The following is a 27,496-nucleotide window of genomic DNA, read 5'->3' as shown; positions in this document are numbered from 1 at the left end:
CTGCAAACTGGATCATCTGTACCATTTTCTAGGTCCCACATATATGCGTCAATATATGATATTTGTTTTTCTCTTCCTGACTTCCTTCACTCTGTATGACAGTCTCTAGATGCATCCACGTCTCTACAAATGACCCAATTTCGTTCCTTTTTATGGCTGAGTAATATTCCATTGTATATATGTACCACATCTTCTTTATCCATTTGTCTGTCGATGGGCATTTAGGTTGCTTCCATGACCTGGCTATTGTAAATAGTGCTGCAGTGAACATTGGGGTGCATGTGTCTTTGTTTTTTTTTGTGGTACACGGGCCTCTCACTGTTGTGGCCTCTCCCGTTGTGGAGCACAGGCTCCGGACGCGCAGGCTCAGCGGCCATGTCTCACAGGCCTAGCCACTCTGTGGCATGTGGGATATTCCCGGACCGGGGCACAAACCTGTGTCCCCTGTATCAGCAGGCGGACTCTCAACCACTGTGCCACCGGGGAAGCCCCCGCACGTTTTCTCTGGGTATATATGCCCAGTACTGGGATTGCTGGGTCATATGGTAGTTTTATTTTTAGTTTTTTAAGGACCCTCCATACTGTTCTCCATAGTGGCTGTATCAATTTACATTCCCACCAACAGTGCAAGAGGGTTCCCTTTTCTCCACACCCTCTCCAACATTTGTTGTTTGCAGATTTTCTCATGATGCCCATTCTAACTGGTGTGAGGTGATACCTCATTGTAGTTTTGATTTGCATTTCTCTAATAATTAGTGATGTTGAGCATCCTTTCATGTGTTTCTTGGCCATCTGTATGTCTTCTTTGGAGAAATGTCTATTTAGGTCCTCTGCCTATTTTTGGATTGGGTTGTTTGTTTTTTTAATACTGAGCTGCATGAGCTGTTTATATATTTTGGAGATTAATCCTTTGTCCGATGATTCATTTGCAAATATTTTCTCCCATTCTGAGGATTGTTTTTTCGTCTTGTTTATCGTTTCCTTTGCTGTGCAAAAGCTTTTAAGTTTTATTAGGTCCTATTTGTTTATTTTTGTGTTTATTATTTTTTTATTTCCATTACTCTAGGAGGTGGATCAAAAAATATCTTGCTATGATTTATGTCAAAGAATGTTCTTCCTATGTTTTCCTCTAAGAGTTTTATAGTGCCCAGTCTTACATTTAGGTCTCTAATCCATTTTGAGTTTATTTTTGTGTATGGTGTTAGGGAGTGTTCTAATTTCATTCTTTTACATGTAGCTGTCTGGTTTTCCCAGCACCACTTATTGAAGAGACTGTCTTTTCTCCACTGTATATCCTTGCCTCCCTTGTCATAGATTAGTTGACCATAGGTATGTGGATGTATCTCTGGGCTTTCTATCCTGTTCCATTGATCTATCTTTCTGTTTTTGTGCCAGTACCATACTGTCTTGATTACTGGAGCTTTGTAGTACAGTCTGAAGTCAGGGAGCCTGATTCCTCCAGCTCTGTTTTGTTCCCTCAAGACTGCTTTGGCTATTCAGGGTCTTTTGTGTCTCCATACAAATTTTAAGATTTTTTGTTCTAGTTCTGTAAAAAATGACATTGGTAATTTGATAGGGATTGCATTGAATCTGTAGATTGCTTTGGGTGGTATAGTCATTTTCACAATATTGATTTTTCCAGTCCAAGAGCATGGTATATATCTCTCCATCTGTTGGTATCATGTTTAATTTCTTTCATCAGTGTCTTATAGTTTTCTGCATACAGGTCTTTTGTCTCCCTAGGTAGGTTTATTCCTAGGTATTTTATTCTTTTTGTTGCAATGGTAAACAGGAGTGTTTCCTTAATTTCTCTTTCAGATTTTTCATCATCAGTGTATAGGAATTCAAGCAATTTCTGAGCATTAATTTTGTATCCTGCAACTTTACCAAATTCATTGATTAGCTCTAGTGGTTTTCTGGTGGCATCTTTAGGATTCTCCATGTATAGTATCATGTCATCTGCAAACAGTGACAGTTTTACTTCTTCTTTTCCAATTTGGATTCCTTTTATTTCTTTTTCTTCTCTGATTACCGTGGCTAGGACTTCCAAAATTATGTTGAATAGTAGTGGTGAGAGTGAACATCCTTGTCTTGTTCCTGATCTTAGAGGAAATGCTTTCAGTTTTTCACCATTGAGAATGATTTTTGCTGTGGGTTTGTCATATATGGCCTTTATTATGTTGAAGTAGGTTCCCTCTGTGCCCACGTTCTGGAGAGTTTTTATCATAAATCGGTGTTGAATTTTGTCAAAAGCTTTTCTGCATCTGTTGAGATGATCATATGGTTTTTATTATTCAACTTGTTAATATGGTGTATCACACTGATTGATTTGCATATATTGAAGAATCCTTGCAGCTCTGGGATAAATCCCGCTTGATCATGGTATATGATCCTTTTAATTTGTTGTTGGAATCTGTTTGCTAGTATTTTATTGAGGATTTTTGCATCTATATTCATCAGTGATAATGGTCTGTAATTTTCTTTTTTTGTAGTATCTTTGTCTGGTTTTGGTGTCAGGGTGATGGTGGCCTCCTAGAATGAGTTTGGGAGTGTTCCTTCCTCTGCAGTTTTTTGAAGAGTTTGAGAAGGATGCATGTTAGCTCTTCTCTAAATGTTTGATAGAATTCACCTTTGAAGCCATCTGGTCCTGGGCTTTTGTTTGTTGTAAGATTTTTTTTTTTTTTTTTTGCGGTATGCGGGCCTCTCACTGTTGTGGCCTCTCCCGCCGCGGAGCACAGGCTCCGGACGCGCAGGCTCAGCGGCCATGGCTCACGGGCCCAGCCACTCCGCGGCATGTGGGATCTTCCCAAACTGGGGCACGAACCCGCATCCCCTGCATTGGCAGGCGGACTCTCAACCACTGCGCCACCAGGGAAGCCCTGTTGTAAGATTCTTAATCACAGTTTCAATTTCATTTCTTGTGATTGGTCTGTTCATAGTTTCTATTTCTTCCTGGTTCAGTCTTGGAAGGTTATACCTTTCTAAGAATTTGTCCATTTCTTCCAGGTTGTCCATTTTATTGGCATAGAGTTGCTTGTAGTAGTCTCTTAGGATGCTTTGTATTTCTGCGGTGTCTGTTGTAACTTCTCCTTTTTCATTTCTAATTTTATTGATTTGAGTCCTCTCCCTCTTTTTCTTGATGAGTCTGGCTAAAGGTTTATCAATTTTGTTTATCTTCTCAAAGAACCAGCTTTTAGTTTTATTGACCTTTGCTCTTGTGTTCTTTGTTTCTATTTCATTTATTTCTGCTCTGATCTTTATGATTTCTTTCCTTCTGCTAACTTTGGGTTTTGTTTGTTCTTCTTTCTCTAGTTCCTTTAGGTGTAAGGTTAGATTGTTTATTTGAGATTTTTCTTGTTTCTTGAGGTAGGCTTGTATAGCTCTAAACTTCCCTCTTAGAACTGCTTTTGCTGCATCCCACAGGTTTTGGATTGTCGTGTTTTCATTGTCATTTGTCTCTAGGTATTTTTTGATTTCCTCTTTGATTTCTTTAATGATGACTTGGTTATTTAGTATTGTTAGCCTCCATGTTTTTGTGTTTTTTACTTTTTTTTCCCTGTAATTCATTTCTAATCTCATAGCATTGTGGTCAGAAAAGATGCTTGATATGATTTCAGTTTTCTTAAATTTACTGAGGCTTGATTTGTGACCCAAGATGTGGTCTATCCTGGAGAATGTTCCATGCACACTTGAGAAGAAAGTGTAATCTGCTGTTTTTGGATGGAATGTCCTATAAATATCAATTAAATCTGTCTGGTCTGTTGTGTCATTTAAAGCTTGTGTTTCCTTATTTTCTGTTTGGATGATCTGTCCATTGGTGTAAGTGAGGTGTTAAGGTCTCCCACTATTATTGTGTTACTGTCGATTTCCTCTTTTAGAGCTGTTAGCAGTTGCCTTATGTATTGAGGTGCTCCTATGTTGGGTGCATATATATTTATAATTGTTATATCTTCTTGGATTGATCCCTTGATCATTACATAGTGTCCTTCCTTGTCTCTTGTAACATTCTTTATTTTGAAGTCTATTTTATCTGATATGAGTATTGCTATTCCAGCTTTCTTTTGATTTCCATTTGCATGGAATATCTTATTCCATCCCCTCACTTTCAGTCTGTATGTGTCCCTACGTCTGAAGTGGGTCTCTTGTAGACTGCGTATAGATGGATCTTGCTTTTGTATCCATTCAATGAGCCTGTGTCTTTTGGTTGGAACATTTAATCCATTCACATTTAAGGTAATTATTGATATGTATGTTCCTATTACCATTTTCTTAATTTTGGGGGGTTTGTTTTTGCAGGTCCTTTTCTTCTCTTGTGTTTCCCACTTAGGGCACTTCCTGTAGCATTTGTTGTAGAGCTTGTTTGGTGGTTCTGAATTCTCTTAGCTTTTGCTTGTTTGTAAAGCTTTTGATTTCTCCATCGAATCTGAATGAGATCCTTGCCGGGTACAGTAATCTTGGTTGTAGGTTCTTCCCTTTCATCACTTTAAGTATATCATGCCACTCCCTTCTGGCTTGTAGAGTTTCTGCTGAGAAATCACCTCTTAACGTTAACCTTATGGGAGTTCCCTTGTATGTTATTCGTCGTTTTTCCATTGCTGCTTTCAATAATTTTTCTTTGTCTTTAATTTTTGCCAATTTGATTACTATGTGTCTCGGTGTGTTTCTCCTTGGGTTTATCCTGTGTGGGACTCTCTGCGCTTCCTGAACTGGGGTGGCTATTTCCTTTCCCATGTTAGGGAAGTTTTCGACTATAATCTCTTCAAATACTTTCTCTGGTCCTTTCTCTCTCTCTCTTCTCCTTCTGGGACCCCTATAATGCGAATGTTGTTGCGTTTAATGTTGTCCCAGAGGTCTCTTAGGCTCTCTTCATTTCTTTTCATTCTTTTTTCTTTATTCTGTTCCTCAGCAGTGAATTCCACCATTCTGTCTTCCAGGTCACTTATCCGTTCTTCTGCCTCAGTTATTCTGCAGTTGATTCCTTCTAGTGTATTTTTCATTTCAGTTATTGTTCATCTCTGTTTGTTTGTTCTTTAATTCTAGATCTTTGTTAAACATTTCTTGCATCTTCTTGATCTTTGCCTCCATTCTTTTTCCGAGGTCCTGGATCATCTTCACTATCATTATTCTGAATTCTTTTTCTGATAGGTTGCCTATCTCCATTTCATTTAGTTGTTTTTCTGGGGTTTTATCTTGTTCCTTCATCTGGTACATAGCCCTCTGCCTTTTCATCCTGTCTGTTTTTCTGTGAATGTCTCTCCTCAAATCTCACTAGTTTGAATGTACCAAATATTTTCTGGTGTGATCTTGAATCAGATGGCTAAAGGAATGTCAAATTTAAGCAAATTCAAGCTAGATCTTTTTTTTTTTTTTTTTAGAGAGAGTTGCAACAAATGTATTGTTTCACACTTTCTGGATGTCAATTTTTGGTTCCAACATTATTAATCACAAAAAGTAACCATTTCGCTGCCATTTAGTAAGTAAAATAGATCTCAGTAAAACAGAACCTGCATTCTAGGTTGGACAACATCAGTGCAAAGTCATTGTACTTCAGTGTGCTAAATGGTTCCTAGTAAAACTGATCATTCACATGAAGGAATGAAACTTTAAAACATTTAATGATGGATTAATCAAATGCATATCATTTTACCATATGAAGAGCCTCACCCACCAAATTCAATTTCGGAACAGACAGAATTTTTTTATTAAACTGATGACCAACTTTTTTGCTTATTATTTGTTGAAATTTACTTCTTTCCATCACCCATAAAAAGCAAGGACAAACTTCCTTTAAGGTTTCTATTTTTCATCAGTATTCATCCAAACAAGTTTCAATAAAAGGTGATAAGGATAAACCTGCATTTCCCTTTATGTATATCTAGTTTGGAGAATGAAACTATGAACAGAAACTAAAAGAAAATAAAAATTGAAGTCATCATTTAATGATGACTATATGGAAGGCAAGAGGCACAAATTCCCAGGTGAATTTTAATCGTGTCTCCTCTAAGTCAAGTCATTCAGAAACGAATGGCAAGTGATATTCACTTTAGTACACAATTTGTAAATGTGGAAGCAGGAATAGTTGTCATGATTATTTTATATTCTATCTCTGTTAAGAGTGGTTCTAAAAACAGTCTGATGATTCATAAGGCTAGATAAGCAAATCAAACTTTATAAACATATGACAAATTCTAAGTTGCTGGCACTGAAACGGTGGGTTTGCATATGGACAAGTAAGCTGTTTGCCTTAAATCTTTGGGGTACCTTGGCTTTTAATATTTTGTTCTGATATTCAAGCAGAAAATACATAACTGCATTTTATACAGTAAGCTGATCTAAGAGTGGGAAATTTGTAGGGATGAAGGCAATTCCAAGTTGTATGTATGCATATAAGTGGCTTTATAGAATAAATGTACAGCCATTAAAGTTATACAGGGACAGTGCAACTTAAAACCCTCAGCTCCTGTTTACAGATTGCCAGATCTAATCTTTCTTGTCCGGGTTACTGATAACATAACTTATTTGCTGAAAGGTAAACTATGACCTCCTGCTACTATACACTGTATTAAGAATGACATACCAATATCTAGAAGGTGAACTAAACATGTAATAAACATTAAAGTCATACGAAATTTTGTTTTCAGTTTGCTGACAAAATTTTGCTTCTTCCCGAGATCATTTTTAGTTCAGCATTAGTGCTACACTAGCTAGAATTTAATTCATATGAGTGTCTTTATTCAGTTTTCAAATTTGGAATACTTTGAATCCAAAATATATACCAATAACCTTTTTAAAAAGTGAAGAGTCAATATAATCAGCATGGACTTTTTCTACCAGTTTCACTTTCTAATCCATTTCCCACCAACGGTATTTCACTCTTATCCCTCATAATTGATTGATTTTCTCCAACCCTAACCTGTTCCTTCCCCAGTCTTGTTCATCTCAGTAAAAACACTACCATCTACCTAGTTGCTTAAGCTAAAAATCTGAGGCTTGTCCTTGATTCTTCTGTCTCTCATTTCCTAGGAGCAATCAGTCAGCAGGTGTTGCTGGTTCTCAAATCTGAGCACTCTTTACCACTTTCACGGCCACCACCCTGGTCTACTCCTCTGTCATCTCTCACCTGAAATAGCCTCCTAATTTGTCTCCATGCTTCACTCTGCTCTCCTACAACCCATTCTCCATAGAGCAGCCAGAATAATACTTTTTAAATGTAAATCAGATCTCATCACTTAAAAAAACCCTAATAGCATCTCACTGTACTTTAAACCCATTTTCCTTACTGTGACCTACATGGTTGTCTCTTACTGCTTCCACAAGCTCATCTTGCTTTTCTGGAACATTCTTCTCTTGGATATTATCATGGTTTGTTTCTTGTGTCTTTCCATTGTCATCCCAAATGTCTCCTCTCACAGAGGCTTTTCTCTAACCACCCAGTATGAAGTCGCCCTCACCCTGTCTCTCTGTCATGGTTTCTGTTTTGTTTAACTTTTTTATGTGTGTCGCTCTCTGAAGTGATCTTGTTTATTTATATGTCTGTGAACTGGTCTCCCTCAGTTGCTGCATAAGCTTTGTGAGAGCAGAGACCTCATCCACCCTGTTCACCACATCACCCTGATAACCTAGAGCAGTGTCTGTAGATGCTCAGTTAGTATTTGTGGGATGAGTAAATGAAGAAACCTCTGTTTCTCCAAAAAGTTTAGGTAATTCAGGCCCAGTTGCCTACAAAGATACCAAGAACACAACTTGAGCTAATAATAGTGGGGAAGTGGAAAAAGAAGGATGAGGAGCTGTGAGTTTAACACAGTGGAAAGAGCCCTGAATTCCACCTCTGTCTCTTTTACTATTGGCTGGCTGGTTGTGGGCAAGTTTCTCAACCTGGCTGTTCCCTTAGTTATAATAGAAGTGAGTGGCAAATGATGCTCTCCAAGTTCTCTCCTGTGCCAGCTGACACTGCTCAAACGAGCATTAGCACATGCCGTTTATTTTTTAAGAGAATGATCCTGCCCACCCTGTGGTATAAGAAATGTATGGTATCAAGAGTCATCTTTCATTTTTCTCAATATTATCGGAAAAAACAAACATAGATGAATGTACCAGCCCTTGGGACTGGAAAGGTTAATCAACCTGAGCTGGACTCATTTACAAAGCACTCCTAGTGCATGATTTCAGTTAATCCTCAAAACAACTGAAACAAAGGAGGCAAAACAGGTGCTATCTTTCTAATAAGGAAATGGAGATGTGTCCAAGGTCACTCACCATGCCAGGACTGCAGCCCAGGTCCTCTGCTCTCCTAGGCTGGTGCCATGTCCACTGCCCCACGTTGCCTTGCATCTGATGTTTACTCCAGACTGTTTGTAACCAGTAGCACTAGAAACATCTAAGGCCTTTTCTTTCATAACATCAGATTGTCTCCTGCGCAGGTAAAAGATGTGAGCTCTGTGATGACGGCTACTTTGGAGACCCTCTGGGTAGAAACGGCCCTGTGAGGCTTTGTCGCCTGTGCCAGTGCAATGACAACATCGATCCCAATGCAGTTGGAAATTGCAATCGCTTGACGGGAGAGTGCCTGAAGTGCATCTATAACACGGCTGGCTTCTACTGTGACCGGTGCAAAGACGGATTTTTTGGAAATCCCCTGGCTCCCAATCCAGCAGACAAGTGCAAAGGTAATCGGCCATCGGCCAGATTCCGTCACAGTTATATTCATTCGTTCTGAGAATCATTGCACGGTCTCTTTAAATATTTACAGTTGTTTGGTCAAATGCAGCATTGTTCAATAGAAATATAGTGCAAACCACTTGTGTAATTTAAATTTCTCTAGTAGACACAGTACAGTAAAGAGAAACGGGTGAAATTAATTTTAACACTATATTTTATTTAACCTAACCTATCTAATGTATTATCATCTCAACAAGTAATCAGTAAAAAATTTTTGCGATGTATGTTCTTTTCCACACCAAGTCTCCGAAGTCCAGTGTGTGTTTCACACTGACAGCACATCTCAATTCAGACCAGCCACATTTCAAGTACTCAGTAGCCACCAGTGACCAGTGGCTACTGTACTGGATAACTCAAATCTAAAGAATCTATTTGTGTTGTTTATACTTCAGTATTTCTCTCAGATGATCTGCCTCTTTTGCTGTCTCTTGTCTTCCTGCCTTAGCCTGCGACTGCAACCCCTACGGGACCGTGAAGCAGCAGAGCAGCTGTAACCCTGTGACCGGGCAGTGTGAGTGTCTGCCTCACGTGACCGGTCGGGACTGTGGAGCTTGTGACCCTGGATTCTACAACCTGCAGAGCGGGCGGGGCTGTGAGAGGTAAGATGGCGGCTGCCTTTGGTTCAAGTGACCTCTGCTCTTTTATTGTCAGAGATGAATTTTTATAAGTTATGGTTCATAGTTGGCTTGGCTTTGTTCAGGAATTATTTGAGTGCCTAAAATGGGCAAGGCACCCTTTCGAGGCAATACTGGAGAGTTGTAATTAAGTAATGAGAGAAAAGAGTGGAATGCAGTGGCCCCAGCTGTGTCAGTGTCACCTGAGCAACATTTTTTTAACAATACAAATTATATGGTCCTTTCTGAGATGCTTAGAATCAGACTTTCAAGGGTTGCAGTTGCCTGGGAATTCCTGTTTTCAAACCTCCTATTCAGCGCCCACGTGGTGCCAGATTGGAGAGCCGTGGGTAGTCGTTTTAGTAGTGAAATAAAAGTATTCGTGTGAGTTAGGCTAGAAAAAGAAGTTCTGAACAGAACTCATGAAAATCACTTGAACCTCAGGTTTTAATAACCCTTAACGTCTGTCATAATAGCCCTTAACATTCTGTTTTTTAATACAAATTACATCAGTCCTATGCTGAAAGGAACAAAAAAGAAAGGTTTCTTAAAGTCTGTTTTACTTACCTGAGAAATGTCATGTGTTCATTTTCAGGTGTGACTGCCATGCTTTGGGTTCCACCAATGGACAGTGTGACATCCACACTGGCCAGTGTGAGTGCCAGCCTGGCATCACCGGTCAGCACTGCGAGCACTGCGAGGTCAACCACTTTGGGTTTGGACCTGAAGGCTGTAAACGTAAGGGGCGTTGGTGGCAAAGTCTCGTCTCATTCCAGTTAGAACTGTTAGTCCAGAAAGGACTTTGACAGCCTCGGTGTAGCCACATGGCTCCCAGTCAGGGCTGTGCCCAGATCATCACAGATGCTTTATTCAAGAAATATTATCCATTTTTTTAAAACTCAGAGGACCGAAAGCCTCTCTAGTTTCTTTGCAACCACCCTATTTATGTCTTTTTTTTTTTTTTACAGTGTTTCTGATTCTTCCTTTTTCTAGTCTTTAATTTTTCCAGATGATTACCCTTTGGTTACAGAGCCTTCCCCGTGCTTAATGAAACTTTTTAATTGATCACCTTAGCGCAGAAAATGAAACAGTGAGGGATTCTGCTCGAACGTGTTTGTTGACTTACTGGCTCAGTTGCTTCCCACCCTTGGGGCCCTTTTGGTGCGGTTACATGTCCACATCTGCTGCTCCTTGGCATAAACACTTGCTTGGAATTAGGCCGCGGAACAGTTTGGGTTTTTGCTTTCTGAATTCCTTCATTTCTCCTGTGGAATGTAGCATAAGTCATTGACTCCGTTCAGAGAACAAAATGAGTAAACAAACTATAAAATAATGGAAAATAAGCATTAGCATTTGGGTTTTCTAGTTCCTTAGTGAGAGAAAAACAGTGGAGAGATGAAGGTAGAGGTAAATTCTCGAAGTGCACAAAAAGGGCACTTTCTGTAATAGACTAATTTCTGTAGTTATTCAGTCACGTGAAATGTGCCCCCTCCAAAAGGTGGTCACTCTAAAATTTACTCCTGTTTTAAAAATGTCTGGCTTCTCTGCTAAGCAGGCTTAACCATTTAAATTCTCCTAAATCAGCCTGTTTTTCACAAAGCATCTAATTATAATGATAATACAGTTGGCTTATTGATATCAATGTGAGTTAAAAGAAAATGCACTCTTCCTTTTTTCCCTTATTATGTACCCTTTTCCCTTTATTCTGCAGCCTGTGACTGTCATCCTGAGGGGTCTCTTTCCCTCCAGTGCAAAGATGATGGTCTCTGTGCATGCAAAGAAGGCTTTGTGGGGAATCGCTGTGACCAGTGTGAAGAGAACTATTTCTACAATCGGTCTTGGCCTGGCTGCCAGGAATGTCCAGCTTGTTACCGGCTGGTAAAGGATAAGGTCAGCTGTCAACAGCGCATGCGTTCATTCATTCAGCAGATGTTGAATGGGCACTTCCTATGCTCTAAGCTCTAGAGAAAAAATGGTGAACAAAATAGACACAGTCCCTGAAATACTAACTGAGATAAGTGCAAGAAAGAATACAAACAGAGAATAACTGGGGAGAACTACTTTATATAGAGCGTCTGTGGAAACTCACTTAAGGTGCGATCTTAAGGATAAGAAAGAGCAAACCAAAGGAGAAGTGGTGGGTAGGCTGTTCCAGGCAGAGGGCACGTGGGATACAAAGGCCTCAAAGCTGGAGGGTGTCTGGAGCCTGCTGAGTGAGGGGGGAGTGGTTTGTGATAAGACTGGAAAGGTCGGTAGAGACAGCTTACGTTGCACCATGTTGACCAGAGTAAGGAATTCAGATTTTATTCCAAATCCAGTGGGAATGCACTAATGAGTTGTAAGCTGGGAAATCCAGTTTATATTTTAAGAACAGCACTCTGCTGTGTGAAGATTGATGGTTAGGTGTGGGGCAAAAGGGGAAGCCTAGATTGAATTGGACAAATATTATATGTGTGTTCAGCAGGGCAGGGTGTGAGAGAGGGTAAAGTTAGGGGAAGAGGAGAATCAAGGATGGATCTTGGGTTTTTTGCTTAAGGTAGTTGTAGGCATTACTTACTGAGATGGTGATGACTCAGAGAATACATATTTAAGAGAAAGAATCAAGGATAGAATTTTGGATATTAGGTTGAGAATACCTATCAGAGAGCCAAGTGGGGGTATCAGATAGGTAATCTCAAACGCAAGGGAGAGGTCAGAACTGGAGAATCATCAGCATGTAGGGTTTAACGTCAAAGGAATCAACCAGATTTTCTTTTGAAGCCAGAGGAATGAGGAAAAACTACCCATGTTATCTACTTAAAAGTATACATACATGGAGTGTATAGACCTTCATATTTATAGAGCAGCGGTCCCCAACCTTTTTGGCACCAGGGACCGGTTTCGTGGAAGACAGTTTTTCCATGGACAGGGTGTGCGGGGGGCGGTGATGGTGCAGGCGGTAATGTGGGCTGTGGAGAGCGATGGGGGGCAGCAGATGAAGCTTTGCTCGCTCGCCCGCTACTCGCCTCTTGCTGTGCGGCCCGGTTCCGAGCAGACCATGGACTGTTGCCGGTCTACAGCCTGGGGGTTGGGCACCCCTGTTCTAGAGTACCCACTTTGATTATTGTTCCTACAGGAAGTACAGTTGAGTTCTTCAGGAATGTCTGTACACCCTACCTTTCCCTTTTCTTCCTCCATTATGCTTAGGTTGCTGAGCATCGAGCAAAACTCCAGGAATTAGAGAATCTCATTGCAAACCTTGGAACTGGGGATGAGATGGTGACGGATCAAGCCTTTGAGGATAGACTAAAGGAAGCAGAGAGAGAGGTGACTGACCTCCTTCGTGAGGCCCAGGATGTCAAAGGTACACACGATTAAACAAGTGGGTAATTTCTATAAGATGGTCCGTCTTTAGATGTAGCTCCTAATGCAAGGTTAAGTAGTATGGTTTTATAAAATTAATTTTTTTTTTTTTTTGCGGTACGCGGGCCTCTCACTGTTGTGGCCTCTCCCGTTGCGGAGCACAGGCTCCGGACGCGCAGGCTCAGCGGCCATGGCTCACGGGCCCAGCCGCTCCGCGGCATGCGGGATCCTCCCGATCCGGGGCACGAACCCATGTCCCCTGCATCGGCAGGCGGACTCTCAACCACTGCGCCACCAGGGAAGCCCATCAATTTTTAAACTCTGTTTAGAATATGAATTATTTTATTTTTTAAACATGTAGAAAAGAACCTGTCAATGTTTTAAGATACACTAAGCAGAAATAATTCTCCCAACACATCAAAAACTGTTAGATGTTAAAATCCAAGCATTTTATGAATCCTTCTATCAAGGTGCTCACCACTGGGCTGAAGTCACTTTGTTTTGGAGTTTTCCATCACTGAGACACATATGCTCACCAGATACTCATAGTGAATGTGCATTAACGTTGATAACACCCGGGACCACAGTGATCAACTTCCCTATTGATGATGTTTCCATCTTGAGTTAGAGAAGTCCTCTTGTCAGAGTACGGGTCAACAAAAGCTAAATATATCGCTTATTTCTTGTTGTAAATGTCCCTAAGATTTTATAAAATTACTGAAGTAGAGAAGGAAGAAATTGGATGTATCTGGTTTGGGCCAGTTTAATTTTTATTAGGACAGTCCAAAAATTGTTCTATGAGGTAAATTTTTAGAAATGGAAAAATAAAATGAGAGGTCAAAAACTTATGTGTTTTGTTTCAGTTGTTGTTACATTTTAAGTCTTAAACATAGATTAAGAAGAATTTATATGTTTCCTGTTCTGTATAAACAATGGTGGTTTTTTTAGGCTGCTCATTTTCAAATTTGGACACACGTTTTTTTTCATTAATGTATTCTCTTGTAACAGCAAATTCGCATCTGTCCTGCCATATCCGTTGAAGAACTGAACGTGGGGTGATCGTTCTTAGGTGCCAATCAGTCAACCTGAGAGGTGGGGTGTGGCAGGCAGCCCTGGTGCCAGCAGCACCAGCACATGGGCATGGTCACGGGGCAGGAAGGGGAGGTGAGCCAGCACCGCCACTCATCCAGGCTCCACACCTTGGTGCAGCCCCAGTTACATCTGGCTCTTTTGGGCCACAATGGCTACGTACTTTCCTCTGCCCAAGCCGGTGATTCTGTGGGACAGAAGCTCTGATAGGAACCATGGCCACCATACCTTCCCTTGAGCCACCTGCAAGGTGGGGAGCATAACAGGCTGCTTCTGGTAGCTTTGGGAGCACCACAGTGAGGCTGGAGTTAAAATCCACTCCCACTAAATCCTGATTCATGGAGTTCCTGGCTGACCTTTCCTACTTAGGTTCAAACTAGCCAAGAATAAAAATATCTTCAAAATGATTTACCCTTTCAGACTCTCCCTAAGTGTTCATTTGTAGTTAAACTTGTGTTTATTCTGCAGTTTGAAGGGAGATTATGTGGTGCAATTAGGTCTTGCAATTGGACACTTGGAATTAGAGGGCTTTGAAGTGATCCACTTAGGTTATTTGTTCCCTTTTTGGGATACTATTGTTTCTGTAAAGAACTGGCCAGAGAGATCGGTATCTGTTACCTTTTTGAAGTTCTAAAGGGAAGGGGCTTCTGTAACTTCATTAGCCAATGAAGCCAATGCTTACGCTTCCTAAATCTGAATGATTTTCTATGATTTCAGCTTGTTTTTATATTTTGTATTTTCTTAAAAATCTTTGGATTATCAAAGAGTTGTTTTAAGGAATCATCCGCGCAGGGCCATTTTGTATAGTTGGATGAGATGTTTTGCAGGCCACCAGCTTCGCATGTGTATTGATTGGGTGGCCCTGCTTGTAAGTTGCTATTTTTCCAAACCTGTATTCATCTTTGTTGATCTTAACTTTGACTTCTCATCTCTTTTACATTCCTGGGAAAATTTAGATGCCAGCACTAACACCATGCAGAAATAAGAACTGGTCAATTTTGAATAGGATTGACTTAATGGTTCCTGTATATTATAATATAACTTCATGACATGTGAGAATTGTAATAACGTCAGAATTATCTTTGCATGGGCTTACATTGATTGATTGATTAGGACACAGGTATGAGGTTTAAATTGAATGTGCATAATTAATAGAGAACAATTTGAAGAACTTTTCAAAAGCAGAGATCAATTTGAAAGCAATTACATGGATGTGCCAGGCAGTAGGAGGTGGCAGCAAGAGTCTATGTAGTTTAAAATACAAAATAATTTTGACGTGCCATATTTCAACATCAGTTTTTTTTTTCCCAGAAAGAATTCTTATTATTTATGTTATTTATTTATTTTTGGCTGTGTTGGGTCTTCGCTGCTGCGCACGGGCTTTCTCTAGTTGCGGCGAGCAGGGGCTACTCTTTGTTGCCGTGCACAGGCTTCTCATTGCAGTGGCTTCTCTTGTTGTGGAGCACGGGCTCTAGGCACGCGGGCTTCAGTAGTTGTGGCATGTGGGCTCAGTAGTTGTGGCTCATGGGCTCTAGAGCGCAGGCTCAGTAGTTGTGGCGCACGGGCTTAGTCCGCGGCATGTGGGATCTTCCTGGACCAGGGCTCGAACCCGTGTTCCCTGCCTTAGCAGGCAGATGCTTAACCACTGCGCCACCAGGGAAGTCCCTCAACATCAGTTTTGAACCGAGTTTTTTCCTAGTTTAGAAAAATGTCCAGCTCTCAGGGCTGGTAGTACTTTTAACAACATGGTATTTTTATGATTCAATCTTGCATGTGCTAGAATATCAAAATCTTTCCTCCAGCAGACATTTTTTGAGTGTCTTCTCTTTGCCAATCACTGTGTGATACTGGGGATACAGTGTTGAGTAAGAATGAGGGACTCATAGTCAAGTGGGAGAGAGACAGTTTGTTAATCTCCAGTTAACCCACTTGGAGACCGTAGATGAATGTAACAGTGGTGCTACTGCTGGGCACAGTGAAGACTGACCAGCTCTGCCAATGGACTTAGGGAAACTTGTCAGAAAGATGCTATGTTTGGAAGAGTAAGGATAAGCAGCGCCTCAGATTTCACGTGAGCTGATATGTGTTCCGCCCCGCCCGACCCCGCCTCAGATAATTTATGGACTTCCTTCTGCACTGTGATTGCAGATGTAGACCAGAATCTGATGGATCGCCTCCAGAGAGTGAATAACACCTTATTCAGCCAAATTAGCCGTTTGCAGAATATCCGGAATACCATCGAAGAGACTGGGAACTTGGCTGAGCAAGCCTGTGCCCGGGTAGAAAGCACAGAGCAGTTGATTGAAATCGCATCCAGAGAACTTGAGAAAGCAAAAGTCGCCATTGCCAATGTGGTGAGTGACTAGGAAGGTCTGAGGTGGGGCTGAGGGAGTCCCTTGGCTTTTACTGGTAGTGGAATGCTTCTTCAGCTAAATTGACTCCTTGTATCTTTTTATTTGTCTTCAAACATGGAGCAAGAAAGCCACATGGCTCATAGTTGCCATGAAATAGTTATCACAAACTGGATTAAAACCAAAGGACATCTGGGTCCTTTCTCTAGTTTTGTTCCTTCTGTGGCACTAGGCAATTTAATCTTCCTTCTTTTTTTTAATATTTATTTATTTGGTTGTGCCAGGTCTTAGCTGCAGCACGCAGGATCTTCGCTGCCGCACGCGGGATCTTTTAGTTGCAGCGTGTGGGCTCTTAGTGGCAGCATGCAGGATCTAGTTCCCTAACCAGGGATCGCATCCAGGCCCCCTGCATTGGGAGCATGGAATCTTAACCACTGCGCCACCAGGGAAGTCCCTAAGCTTCCTTTATTCTCTGCTGAAAATAGAAATAATAATCCACAATCAAGGATGCTGATGTTACCTGAAGATCTCTGAAATTAAGAAGAGACCTTCTTTCTCGAAATAACACTAGTGAAAATTTAGTTTTGACACTTGCTTTATTAAATTTAAATAATTCATTCCTTTGAGATTAGTGCTTTGTTTATTTCCTCTCTAGTCAATCACTCAGCCAGAATCTACAGGGGACCCAAACAACATGACTCTTTTGGCGGATGAGGCACGAAAGCTTGCTGAACGGTAACCTCCAGCTCCCTCTTTAGTGGTTGTTATGGCTTTCATCGCGGTGTGCACACGTTGTTTCATTCTATCCCCACACACACTTCCCATGTAACGCACTTCTGCAAAGTTTGCTCTTGTTTCTGAAATGCGATTAGCTACATGTACTCTTTGCTTCCCTTTACTTTGAAATTAGAATATTTACTTTGAATATTAGAATATGATGGTTTGGAGGGAAATTATATTTGCACATCTAAGGAAAACCGTAACATTTTTTAGATTTTTAATTTTGAAACCTTAAAGTTAATAGATAATTAAGCTCGATAGAATTTAGTTATTTTTAAAAATTTTTAAATTTTCAACAAAAATGTTTAATTTTCAAGTTTCAATAGAGAACATTTACTCACCCATAGTACATGTGAAAATCAGAAACAGACCATTTCAATCCTGATTAAATGTAAGGTAATTTCTTAAGAGGACTTTAAATTGTAGAGGGCATCAAGTGAAAACATTTTTTTAAAAATAAAATTGCTAAAATGTAGGCTCCATGAAGGCAGGTGTTTTTGTGTGCTTTATTCACTGTTGAAATCCCAATGCTTAAAACAATGTCTGGCATATAGTAGGTACTCAATAAATGTTTATCGAATGCATTGCAGAACAGCTAGTAGACCTCATAGGTACAGGGTGCTTAAATAAGCCTCATGTTAGAATTTTAGCCTCAATGTCTGAGCAGTTATATTGGCTTCTTGCTTTACCATATGTGCTCTCTTTCTGTCCTTTGTAAATGTGTGTGAACTGTTGTCATTTAGCTCATAGAACATTCATGGTTTCAGAGCTGAATTTTCTGATTAAAAGAAGACAGCTGAAAACATTATAGAAAGCTCCCGAGAAAATTAGATCTTGGAAATTAATTGTGGTGTACTTCATGCATGAATTTTGAAGGAAAGTTTATCATATCAAAAAGAATGGCCATGTATTGCAGTGTGACAATGTAATATGAAATTTTAGAGTTGAAAAAACCTTAGCATTTACCCAGCTAACGCGCGTTATTTGTCTGGAGTCCCTGTTGACATGTTCCTTGTTGAGTTGCTCTTCCTGGCCAGTAACTAGGTTGCATGTGAGAAATCTGAATAGTCAAAGTTGTTTCAAGAGTATGCAGTAACAGAACCAGAGTAGCAATTAAAGATGAGGTCTGGGATTTGTGTTCATGACTAGAGAAATGAGTTCTTGCTGGTATCCACAGTTTCATACATAAATACCCTTAATAATTATATTTAAGAAATATAAGCATTTGCCCCTACACATTTTATATCATTAATATCCTTGGGAAATATCATTTTCTCAGATTACAGAACGCTATTTATAAACTCAGCCCCTCTGAAATGATAACAAAATTCCAAATTTATAAGATTTTTTCAATATTTGTGGACCTCTGCCCGCATTAGTTTATGTATATTAATAAGATAAGCATTACCTAAATTCTACTTCTTTCCCTTTTAGACGGTTGTGTTTCATGGCTTGTTTTTCCTCTTATGTTATACAGCCATAAACAAGAAGCTGATGACATTGTACGAGTGGCAAAGGCAGCCAATGATACATCAACTGAGGCATATAATCTGCTTCTGAGGACACTGGCAGGAGAAAATCAAACAGCATTTGAGATTGAAGAGCTTAATAGAAAGTGAGTGTAATTTAAAAGTGGCTTATAGCCCTTCAGTTGTTCTTGTAAGTAACACCAGTTCAAGGAAAAATTAAATGCCGGTGAATTCAGGCCATGTATTCGTGCAGTAAGATTTCTTTTGTTAATCATGCTTTTGAAATGATGCCGTAATTAGAGCAGGGGATGTAGAGCCACAGAGATTTTATTTGATCCAGTTACTGTATCAGCAGAGAATGGTAACGACTAACCATGATACCTAAAATTCTGCATAAAGGAGAAGAGAAAAAATATCATCGAGTGAGCAGAGAAAATATATTTGAGCTACAAATATTTAAAAGGTGTCTGAAATAAGAAAGCATATGGTAAACCATATGCCTTATATAGAAGTGATGAGATGAAATCTAAATTTAAGCTATGTTGGTATTAAATAATAGCATTTTAATATAACATTTCTTTGAGGTTTTGGAAATACTATCACGGTGATTTAAACTGGAATGAACATTAAGGTGCTAAAAGCAACTAGGGTTTTCATCACATCACATCTTTTGTTCCTTAGGTATGAACAAGCGAAGAACATCTCACAGGATCTAGAGAAGCAAGCTGCCCGAGTACATGAGGAGGCCAAGAGGGCTGGTGAGAAAGCTGTGGAGATCTATGCCAGTGTTGCCCAGCTGACTCCTGTGGACTCAGAAGCCATGGAGGTATGGCGCTGACAGCCTGCACGCACAGGCTTTGGTTGTCACTGCCGTCCCCCATTCACAGCTCCTACCCTCTTCCCACCAAACACACAGCCACGTGCCCCCTCAGTCTGGGTAAGAGCTCTTCTGACTGCCCGGCAGCTGTCATCAGTACCTACCTCCTCTGTCCTCCCAACAGCTCACTGGTAAAGTTGAGTTCTAGTTTAGATACGTTAATAGAACTTATTGAGGTAAAAAAAAATCCTGTGGTTATAAACATTAAATAGCAAAGACTCCTTTAGTGATAGGAATAATCACTCCTAAATCTTGGATATAAATCCAAATTATAATATATTTGGATTAATTAAAACAGACTACACCTAGGTCGTTACCCTGGTTTTGAACAAGAGAGAAATAAAAGAATGGTTTAAATGAAAGAACTATATCAGGATGCTTTGGGGCAGGTAAAATATTTAGGGATTGGTAGTGTTTTATTTCATCTGTACTCTAATCATGAATCTTCTTACCAAGTTCTATATAAGTGGTGTATTTTTTACATTAAACTTGCAATTTATTAAGTTTCACTTTTTACATCTGAGGTGTTGACTTCGTTTTTACCATAAAGTTTTAGGTCTCCTCAGACGTGTACATACTGTATGATTCCATATATGTGGAATTTGACAATAGGCAAAACTAATCTATGATGATAAAAACCAGACCAGTGGCAGCTGCATTGTTGGAAAGGTGGGTGTGGAAATTGACTGGAAAGAGATACAAGGGAATTTCCTGGGTGGAAATATTCTGTATCTTGTTTGGGGTGTTGGTTACACAGGTGAATATATTTGTCAAAACTCATCAGACTAAGTGCTGTGCATTTCAGTATGTGTAAGTATACCTCAGTTTTTTAAAGAGGTCCATAAAATCTTGACCTGTGCTATTCTTTAAAAAATGTCCACTAAGTATAGAATTACTAAGCCTACCTTTTCATCAGTTTAGTTGTTTTGCCTAAAATATAATGATCTTACTTGCTTCTCATAGAATGAGGCAAATAAAATAAAGAAGGAAGCTGAGGATCTGGATCGTCTGATTGACCAGAAGTTAAAAGATTATGAGGACCTCAGACAGGACATGAGAGGGAAGGAATTTGAAGTAAAGAACCTTCTGGAAAAAGGAAAGACCGAACAGCAGGTTGGTTTGCTTTGCGAGTTGCTTCGTTTTTCGAGGCAAAAATTGAAACTGCCTGACTGTAGGCTGTGTCTGTGATGTTACCGCAATTGCAGAAGCAATGAAACACATGAAAGAGTATTCAGAGGAGGTACTTATGCTTATGCCCAGGCCTAACCTGCTGTATACTGGCCAGTGTCAGGGTGGTGGCTTGTAGGTGCCTGGTCTGTTAGGAGAGAGAAGGGCTTTACCTTGGAGGGTTTGTCCTCTTATCTGCCTCGTGTTTGCAGACTGCCGACCAACTCCTAGCCCGAGCGGATGCTGCCAAGGCTCTTGCGGAAGAAGCTGCTAAAAAGGGACGAAATACCTTACAAGAAGCCAATGACATTCTCAGCAACCTGAAAGGTATGAGAGGGTCAGGTAACATGGTAAATTTGTATGTCTCCTTCATTAGGGTGATTCTCTCTCTTTTGTAAAAAAGTTTTTACTATGAGACTTTCTGAGCACATACAGCACAAGAGATAATAGTATAAAACATCCCATATACCTGCCATTCAGATTCAGCAGTTAAGATTTTTACTGCACTTACTTCATCCCCCAACACCTACCCTACCTTTTTTTAAAAAAATTTTTTATCAGTTAATGCATATAATTAAAGCCAACAATTACTGCTTTACGCATCAGCTGATAGTGCTTTATTTTTTAATTGATTTTTGGCTGCGTTGGGTCTTTGTTGCTGTGTACGGGCTTTCTCTAGTTGCAGTGAGCGGGGGCTACTCTTCGTTGCGGTGTGCAGGCTTCTCATCGCGGTGGCTTCTCTTGTTGCGGAGCACGGGCTCTAGGCGCGTGGGTTTCAGTAGTTGTGGCACTTGGCTCAGTAGTTGTGGCTCGCGGGCTCTAGAGCACAGCCTCAGTAGTTGTGGCGCACGGTCTTAGTTGCTGCGCAGCCTGTGGGATCTTCCCGGACCAGGGACCAAACCCGTGTCCCCTACATTGGCAGGTGGATTCTTAACCACTGTGCCACCAGGGAAGTCCCTACCCTACCTTTTTTTATGGTAAAGTATTTCAAAGAAAAATCCCAGCGCTCATGTCATCTTACCCCAGCATTCTTCAGTATGGAAGCCAAAAAAAGATATTTCCTGTAACCAAGATATGCCTATTTAGCTGACTTGTGTTGGTAAATGGAGGTTATCTTTAATTTTCTCTGACAATTGCATCTCAGTCTTTATGTTTTCTTTCCTCACCCAAGATAAAAACGAACTGTGCTCAATTCACTGTGTAGCCTTGGACTCACCTCTGATAAACATAAGCTCTATATGTGCAGAAGCTTTATAGAATAATGGTTGAATGTATGGGCTTTGTGTCAGTGGGTTTGGTTTAGAATCCCTGATCCACCTCTTACTTAGTGTGAATCCTTGAAAAAAATTACCTCGTTAATCCTCAATTTTCTCATGTATAAAAATGATTCAATGCCTGTGTCACAAGCACATAATACTCTTATTAACTCAGTACCTAACACTTAGTAAACACTAAATAAACCGCAGCTTTCGATATTGGTTGAGGTGGAGGTGATGGCGTACTCAGCTCTGCATGAAAATAAATGTTTCAAGTGAGAATTTGCCTTCCAGAAACAGGTGTTCATTCACATGAATCTTCCATGTAGATCTGTGTGCTTTGTTCTCACATTTCAGTCCATGCTGTTTTTCAGTCTTTTCCCCTGACTTTCATTGTTCATAAAACAAAATCCAGTGGCAGCTCCCTGAAAAGTTCCCTTTTGGCTTGTTGAGAGTTTAGTTTAATTGCATTCCTTGAACCTGTTTTAGATTTTGATAAACGAGTAAATGATAACAAGACGGCTGCAGAGGAGGCACTAAGGAGAATCCCTGCCATCAACCAGACTATAATCGAAGCCAATGAAAAGACCAGGGAAGCACAGCTGGCTCTGGGCAATGCTGCCGCAGATGCCACCGAGGCCAAGAACAAGGCCCACGAGGCGGAGAGGATCGCCAGCGCTGTCCAAAAGGTGTGCTCTCCCCTCTTGTCCGAAACGAAGCCTTTGCTCATCTATTCTCTAATCATTTTCCGTTTTTTTTCCAGACCCCCAAAAGCTCTTGCAAATTTTTTCCTCAACTCCAGTAAAGTTATATTAAACCATCCTTGTCGTTCATTTTTTTTTACTAGGCATTAGAGCAGGTAACCACATTGATTGAAGAGGGAGAGTCATTGAAAGGGTCCTTTACTCTAAAATTTCTGCTGTGTCTCAGTGGCAGGGTCTGAGTTGCTGAGGAGGGGAGTTGGCTTCAGTGACCCATCAAGCTCCTGCCCACAAAAAATCAGATTCTTTCTAAGTAAACACAATTCCTTGACATGAACAATTGATATTTTTTCCATCTTATATACAGTGCCCAGTCAGTACAGTTTTTAAGACCCCCTTTCAAGCATATTGCCATATCTAAGACCCACCTATTTAGAATTTTTGAAGTTACCAGTGCTAGGATTCTTTCTACTCATCTTAAAGAATAATTTCTCTAGGCCGGCTTTCTCCTACTTAAAGATAAATCTCTTGCATTTAAAGGAGAAATTGGAGCTGATTCTAAACTTATGTGTTTGAAAATCACACACATTTTTTAGTTTCTTGGATTAATTATATTTTATAAAATATATTTCAGAATTATGGACTTCTTGTACATTATGATGAACTGCCAAGTATCAATAGAATAAGGCTAGCTTTGAATAGAAAATTATCCAAGCGAAAGAGTCTAATCAGTACAATGTGGTGGCAAGTATACACCATTTAAATGTTGCAACTATGTGACCCCAACTGAAAATGGCAACGATAGAACAGGAATTTTTATTAACAGGATTAAACTAGAGGATACAAATTAAAGTGCTTTATAAAATATAAAATGTTGTGTTAGGTGGTAATGTTATTTTTTCATTAAATTTGTAGCCCAACTAAACGTAATTCAACATATAGTACAAATTATTGCCCTGTTCTTTCTGGATCATATTTTTGAACCATTTTACAGATTATAAAAGGAGTGGCAGCATACTTTAGAAAAAGGAAAACTTTTTTTCATTAGGAATTGTTTACTTTGTGCCTAGAACGCTACCAGCACCAAGGCAGAAGCTGAGAGGACTTTTGCAGAAGTTACAGATCTGGATAACGAGGTGAATAATATGTTGAAACAGCTACAGGAAGCAGAAAAGGAGCTGAAGAAAAAACAAGATGATGCTGACCAGGATATGATGATGGCAGGGATGGTAAGTGATTTTGGCAAATGTTTGCTAATGGGCAGAAAGTGAAGGGTGTTTAATAATAAAGATCCCTAACTTGTTGAGAAGAGTCTTTTGCATATTGACTTCTGTTTTTAATTGTGTTTTCTGGTCAAGAATCGGGTTAGTAACTTACATAGAAGACAAAGAATTTGGATCTTCTGCCAGATTGTTGCACAATTGTTCCTTCCCAAAGCTACTCTCAGTTAAAAGAAAAACATTGTTTTACACATTTGAGGTTTTAGGACATTTAAAAGTATGTCTTTATATTTTTGTATGGGTAAATCATAGGTGGTATAAAATCAAAAAAGGCATGCAATGAAAAGTTAATTTCCGTCCTCCTCTTATTCTCCCAGCAACTTGCTGCCTAAAGACAAAAACCAGTTTCTTGTGTAAAAGGACATTTTTGAAGATGACAAAACATATCAAACTTACATCCAATTTGATTTTCCACTTTTTGTGATGATGTGTATACATAGCCCTGTTTGTAACAAAATTGACTTGTGAATGCATGGCCCAACAAAGGACTAGGTTCTGTTTTGTGCCGTATTTTGCTTCTGAAAGACATTGATGGAGTCACAGTGGAAATATTCCTTTACAGTTCAATCTGATTATAACCACAGTAATGATAGACATGAACTTGTTTAATTGTGGACCTTCAGTGCAAGGAAGGGACCCTTCTTCCACTCCTGCTATAAATCACACCCTTCACTGTAGATCATTTTCACCTTGGGATGGAAAGAAGAACTACTAAGCCTGTTAATCTAGGTAAAGAAGTCCCTAGGGAAGTGATAACAGGAAGCATCGCTGTGCAAATACCTTATTTTACTATGCATTTTTTTGTTGTTTTGAATTGTCCTCATTTTCTATAGCAAGGTATGGCTCAAGTGGAAATTCCCATGTAGTAAAAATGTGTATATTTCATACGTGCTGAGGGTCTCTGGATTTTATGTTTTAATACAGTTATAGAAACATTAGATTTAGAGCCTGTTGAAGGAAAGGAAAAGATATGTATTCTCTATAAGCTTCAAAAAAGGGTATGAATTCAATTAAAAGGGTAGAAAGAAGATCCATCTTTTGTTCCTTTTGGTAAGTAACTTCTAAGGAGCACAAGGCACCCTCATATATACTATACCATTTATATTTAAGTATCAATCCTGAGAGGCCAACATTGCATCAGTATTGTTGCAGTCCGTAACCTGTTTTTTAAGGGAAAGAGTGAAGGCTCACAGTTGTTCTTGGAAGAGGAGGCTGCAGAAAGCAGGTTAAATGTAATGGTATGGCCATAGCAGAGTCCTTTACAGCTCTGCTAGAACACTCGCAGACAGCCTGGGAAGGTGCAGTGAGAATGGCTGCAGTTTGAACGGAGGTTAATCGTTTATTTGTGAAGGTTTTTTCCGTTGCTTTCTTTTTCTTTTTGAAATTTTCACATTGTTTCTATCCAAAACTTTTGTATTCTCTTGACCCAGAAAAGCTAGGAAAAGCAGTTCTGTGGTAGGAAGCTCAAAGCTACTCATGTATATCCTGACCAGATTTATTTGTGAGAGCATCTGTTTTCTGATACTTAGACACTTCCTCTTCCATTGCCATTTCCTGTGACTCATGCACAAGTGTATTTGTTCAGGTTTCATGGAATTTTCCCCAATATATTTACCTTTAGTTGATTTTTTAAATGTAAATTGTATTGCCCCAGTTTGTGTGTGTGTATTTGTGTGACTGCATGGGGAGAGGGAGTTTTAGAACAATGTCACTTAATTATGAAAAATTTCTGAGAATAGGACATTTCTGACAATCAAGTCTCTAAGATCATCCCAGAGGGCATGTTTTGGTTCTAAAACGGTAGTTTTTATACTCGTCCTTAAAAAGTAACTTGTTTCTGCTTGATGGGTTTTATTATGAATACACCTCCATGTGTCCTGAGTGAGAAAGTGAGAAAAGGAGGTAACCTTGATCTTTGAAAGACAAATACAGTCATTGTAGGCATACTGACTGCCTCCTCATGACTATGAAGTGAATTAAAAATAGCCACATCCTCAACATGAAGATATGACCAAAAAAGAACATCTCCACAGTAGGAGCTAATAGTTTCACGAGTTAGAAGAAGGGAAACCATCTGAAAATTAGATTTGTTGACTCATTGGGGAAAAGATACTTCAAGAAGATAAAAATGTATCATCAAGACTACTGTATCATTTATCCTTTTTTCCCTGTACAGGCTTCACAGGCTGCTCAGGAAGCTGAGATCAATGCCAGAAAGGCCAAAAACTCTGTCACCAGCCTCCTCAACCTTATTAATGACCTCCTGGAGCAGCTGGGTAAGTAACCATAGAGTCTTGTTAGGCAGCCTTTGAATTCTTGGTACTGTTCTTGGGATCTGAGATAGTTGACTCAAAAGTAGATACTACAGTGCAAAGACCGTATGAACTGAATCGTGACTTTAAGTTGTATTAATTCAACATGTACTTGCTAGGTCCTTCCATGGAATCTGACTCAGTATTGGAATCTGACCGTGGTCTGAGGACTTAATAAAATTTTGAAGATATGCTTCCAGCTAGGGTGGCTCATTTATGGTCAAGGTTTATGTTACAATCGAACGGTGATTATTCTTAGTTCATCCTGCTGGCAGAATGTCTTTAAAGGATTTAAAGTGAAGGATTTCAATGACAGAATAAAAGAACACTTTAAAGGGTAATCGATTAAAGGCTAATTGGATGAGGTGACAGTTTTTATGCCAAAAGAGAGAAGGCTTTCTTTTTGAAGGAAATATAAGCATATTAAAATGTTCCTTTAATCCAGTTTGATACAGGGAGCAGGCCTCATTATAGGGCAGATGTACTTTTGTCACCAGCCTCTATTGTAAAGTTGTAATACTCTAGCCAGTACAGCTTTGTAAGCAAGGCACTCTATTTTAATGTGATAGCCTTTAAAGTTTGGTTTTGGTCAGTGTTTTGTTTTGTGGGGGCTTTTTTTGGGAGGTGTGTGTGATATTTTTATCTGTCTCAATTTTCAAGAATAATAAATTATGTGCCAGCAGATGGACTTTAAAATGAAAGTAAGCTGGAAGAGGTAGGTTTTGTGACAGAAAAGGTTGTATTTTAAAGTTAGTCATACTTGGGTTGGAATCTTTGCTTTGTTGCCTGTAAGCTGTGCAAATTTGGGCAAATTACGTAACAGCTGAGAATCATTGATGTCAAATGATCTGGTGAGAATTTAATCAAGTTCAGTATGCATAAAGTGCTGGTCGTTGTGCAGCTGGCTGTCTGCTTTCGTTTAATATAGAAGTAGTTCCTTTCAAAAGGACCTCTTTTTCTTGCTAATTTTATTTATTTATTTATTTATTTATTTATTCTTGCGGTACGTGGGCCTCTCACTGTTGTGGCCTCTGCCGTTGCGGAGTACAGGCTCTGGACGCGCAGGCTCAGTAGCCATGGCTCACGGGCCCAGCCGCTCCGCGGCACGTGGGATCTTCCCGGACTGGGGCACAAACCCGCGTCCCCTGCATCGGCAGGCGGACTCCCAACCACTGGGCCACCAGGGAAGCCCTCTTGCTAATTTTAAAGCGAAGGTTTGGGGCTTCCCTGGTGGCACAGTGGTTGAGAATCTGCCTGCTAATGCAGGGACACGAGTTCGAGCCCTGGTCTGGGAAGATCCCACATGCCGCGGAGCAACTAGGCCCGTGAGCCACAACTACTGAGCCTGCGCGTCTGGAGCCTGTGCTCTGCAACAAGAGAGGCCGCGCTAGTGAGAGGCCTGCACCCCGCGATGAAGAGCGGCCCCCGCTCGCCGCATCTAGAGGAAGCCCTTGCACAGAAACGAAGACCCAACACAGCCAAAAATAAAAATTAATTAATTAATTAATTAATTTTAAAAAAAGCGAAGCTTTGCTGAAAT

General features: G+C 40.0%; 1 protein-coding gene across 1 annotated transcript in view; it reads left to right on the top strand.

Moving 5' to 3' along the window:
- LAMC1 (laminin subunit gamma 1) overlaps window positions 1-27,496 on the top strand; it is a 125,315-nt gene that overhangs the window by 94,230 nt on the left and 3,589 nt on the right. The window contains exons 14-27 of the mRNA XM_027083069.1: window positions 8,421-8,666; window positions 9,164-9,317; window positions 9,928-10,070; window positions 11,044-11,222; window positions 12,519-12,675; window positions 15,912-16,117; window positions 16,770-16,849; window positions 18,372-18,509; window positions 19,045-19,189; window positions 20,204-20,353; window positions 20,620-20,734; window positions 22,153-22,352; window positions 23,435-23,593; window positions 25,821-25,920. Coding sequence (XP_026938870.1) covers window positions 8,421-8,666; window positions 9,164-9,317; window positions 9,928-10,070; window positions 11,044-11,222; window positions 12,519-12,675; window positions 15,912-16,117; window positions 16,770-16,849; window positions 18,372-18,509; window positions 19,045-19,189; window positions 20,204-20,353; window positions 20,620-20,734; window positions 22,153-22,352; window positions 23,435-23,593; window positions 25,821-25,920 — 2,172 coding nt within the window. The remainder of the gene's footprint in view (window positions 1-8,420; window positions 8,667-9,163; window positions 9,318-9,927; window positions 10,071-11,043; window positions 11,223-12,518; window positions 12,676-15,911; window positions 16,118-16,769; window positions 16,850-18,371; window positions 18,510-19,044; window positions 19,190-20,203; window positions 20,354-20,619; window positions 20,735-22,152; window positions 22,353-23,434; window positions 23,594-25,820; window positions 25,921-27,496) is intronic.

This window comes from Aethalodelphis obliquidens, unplaced genomic scaffold (assembly GCF_003676395.1).
Source record: "Aethalodelphis obliquidens isolate GAN/ISIS:26980383/991018 unplaced genomic scaffold, ASM367639v1 scaffold48, whole genome shotgun sequence".
Classification (NCBI taxonomy): domain Eukaryota; kingdom Metazoa; phylum Chordata; class Mammalia; order Artiodactyla; family Delphinidae; genus Aethalodelphis; species Aethalodelphis obliquidens.
This window is presented reverse-complemented; position numbering and strand designations above follow the sequence as displayed.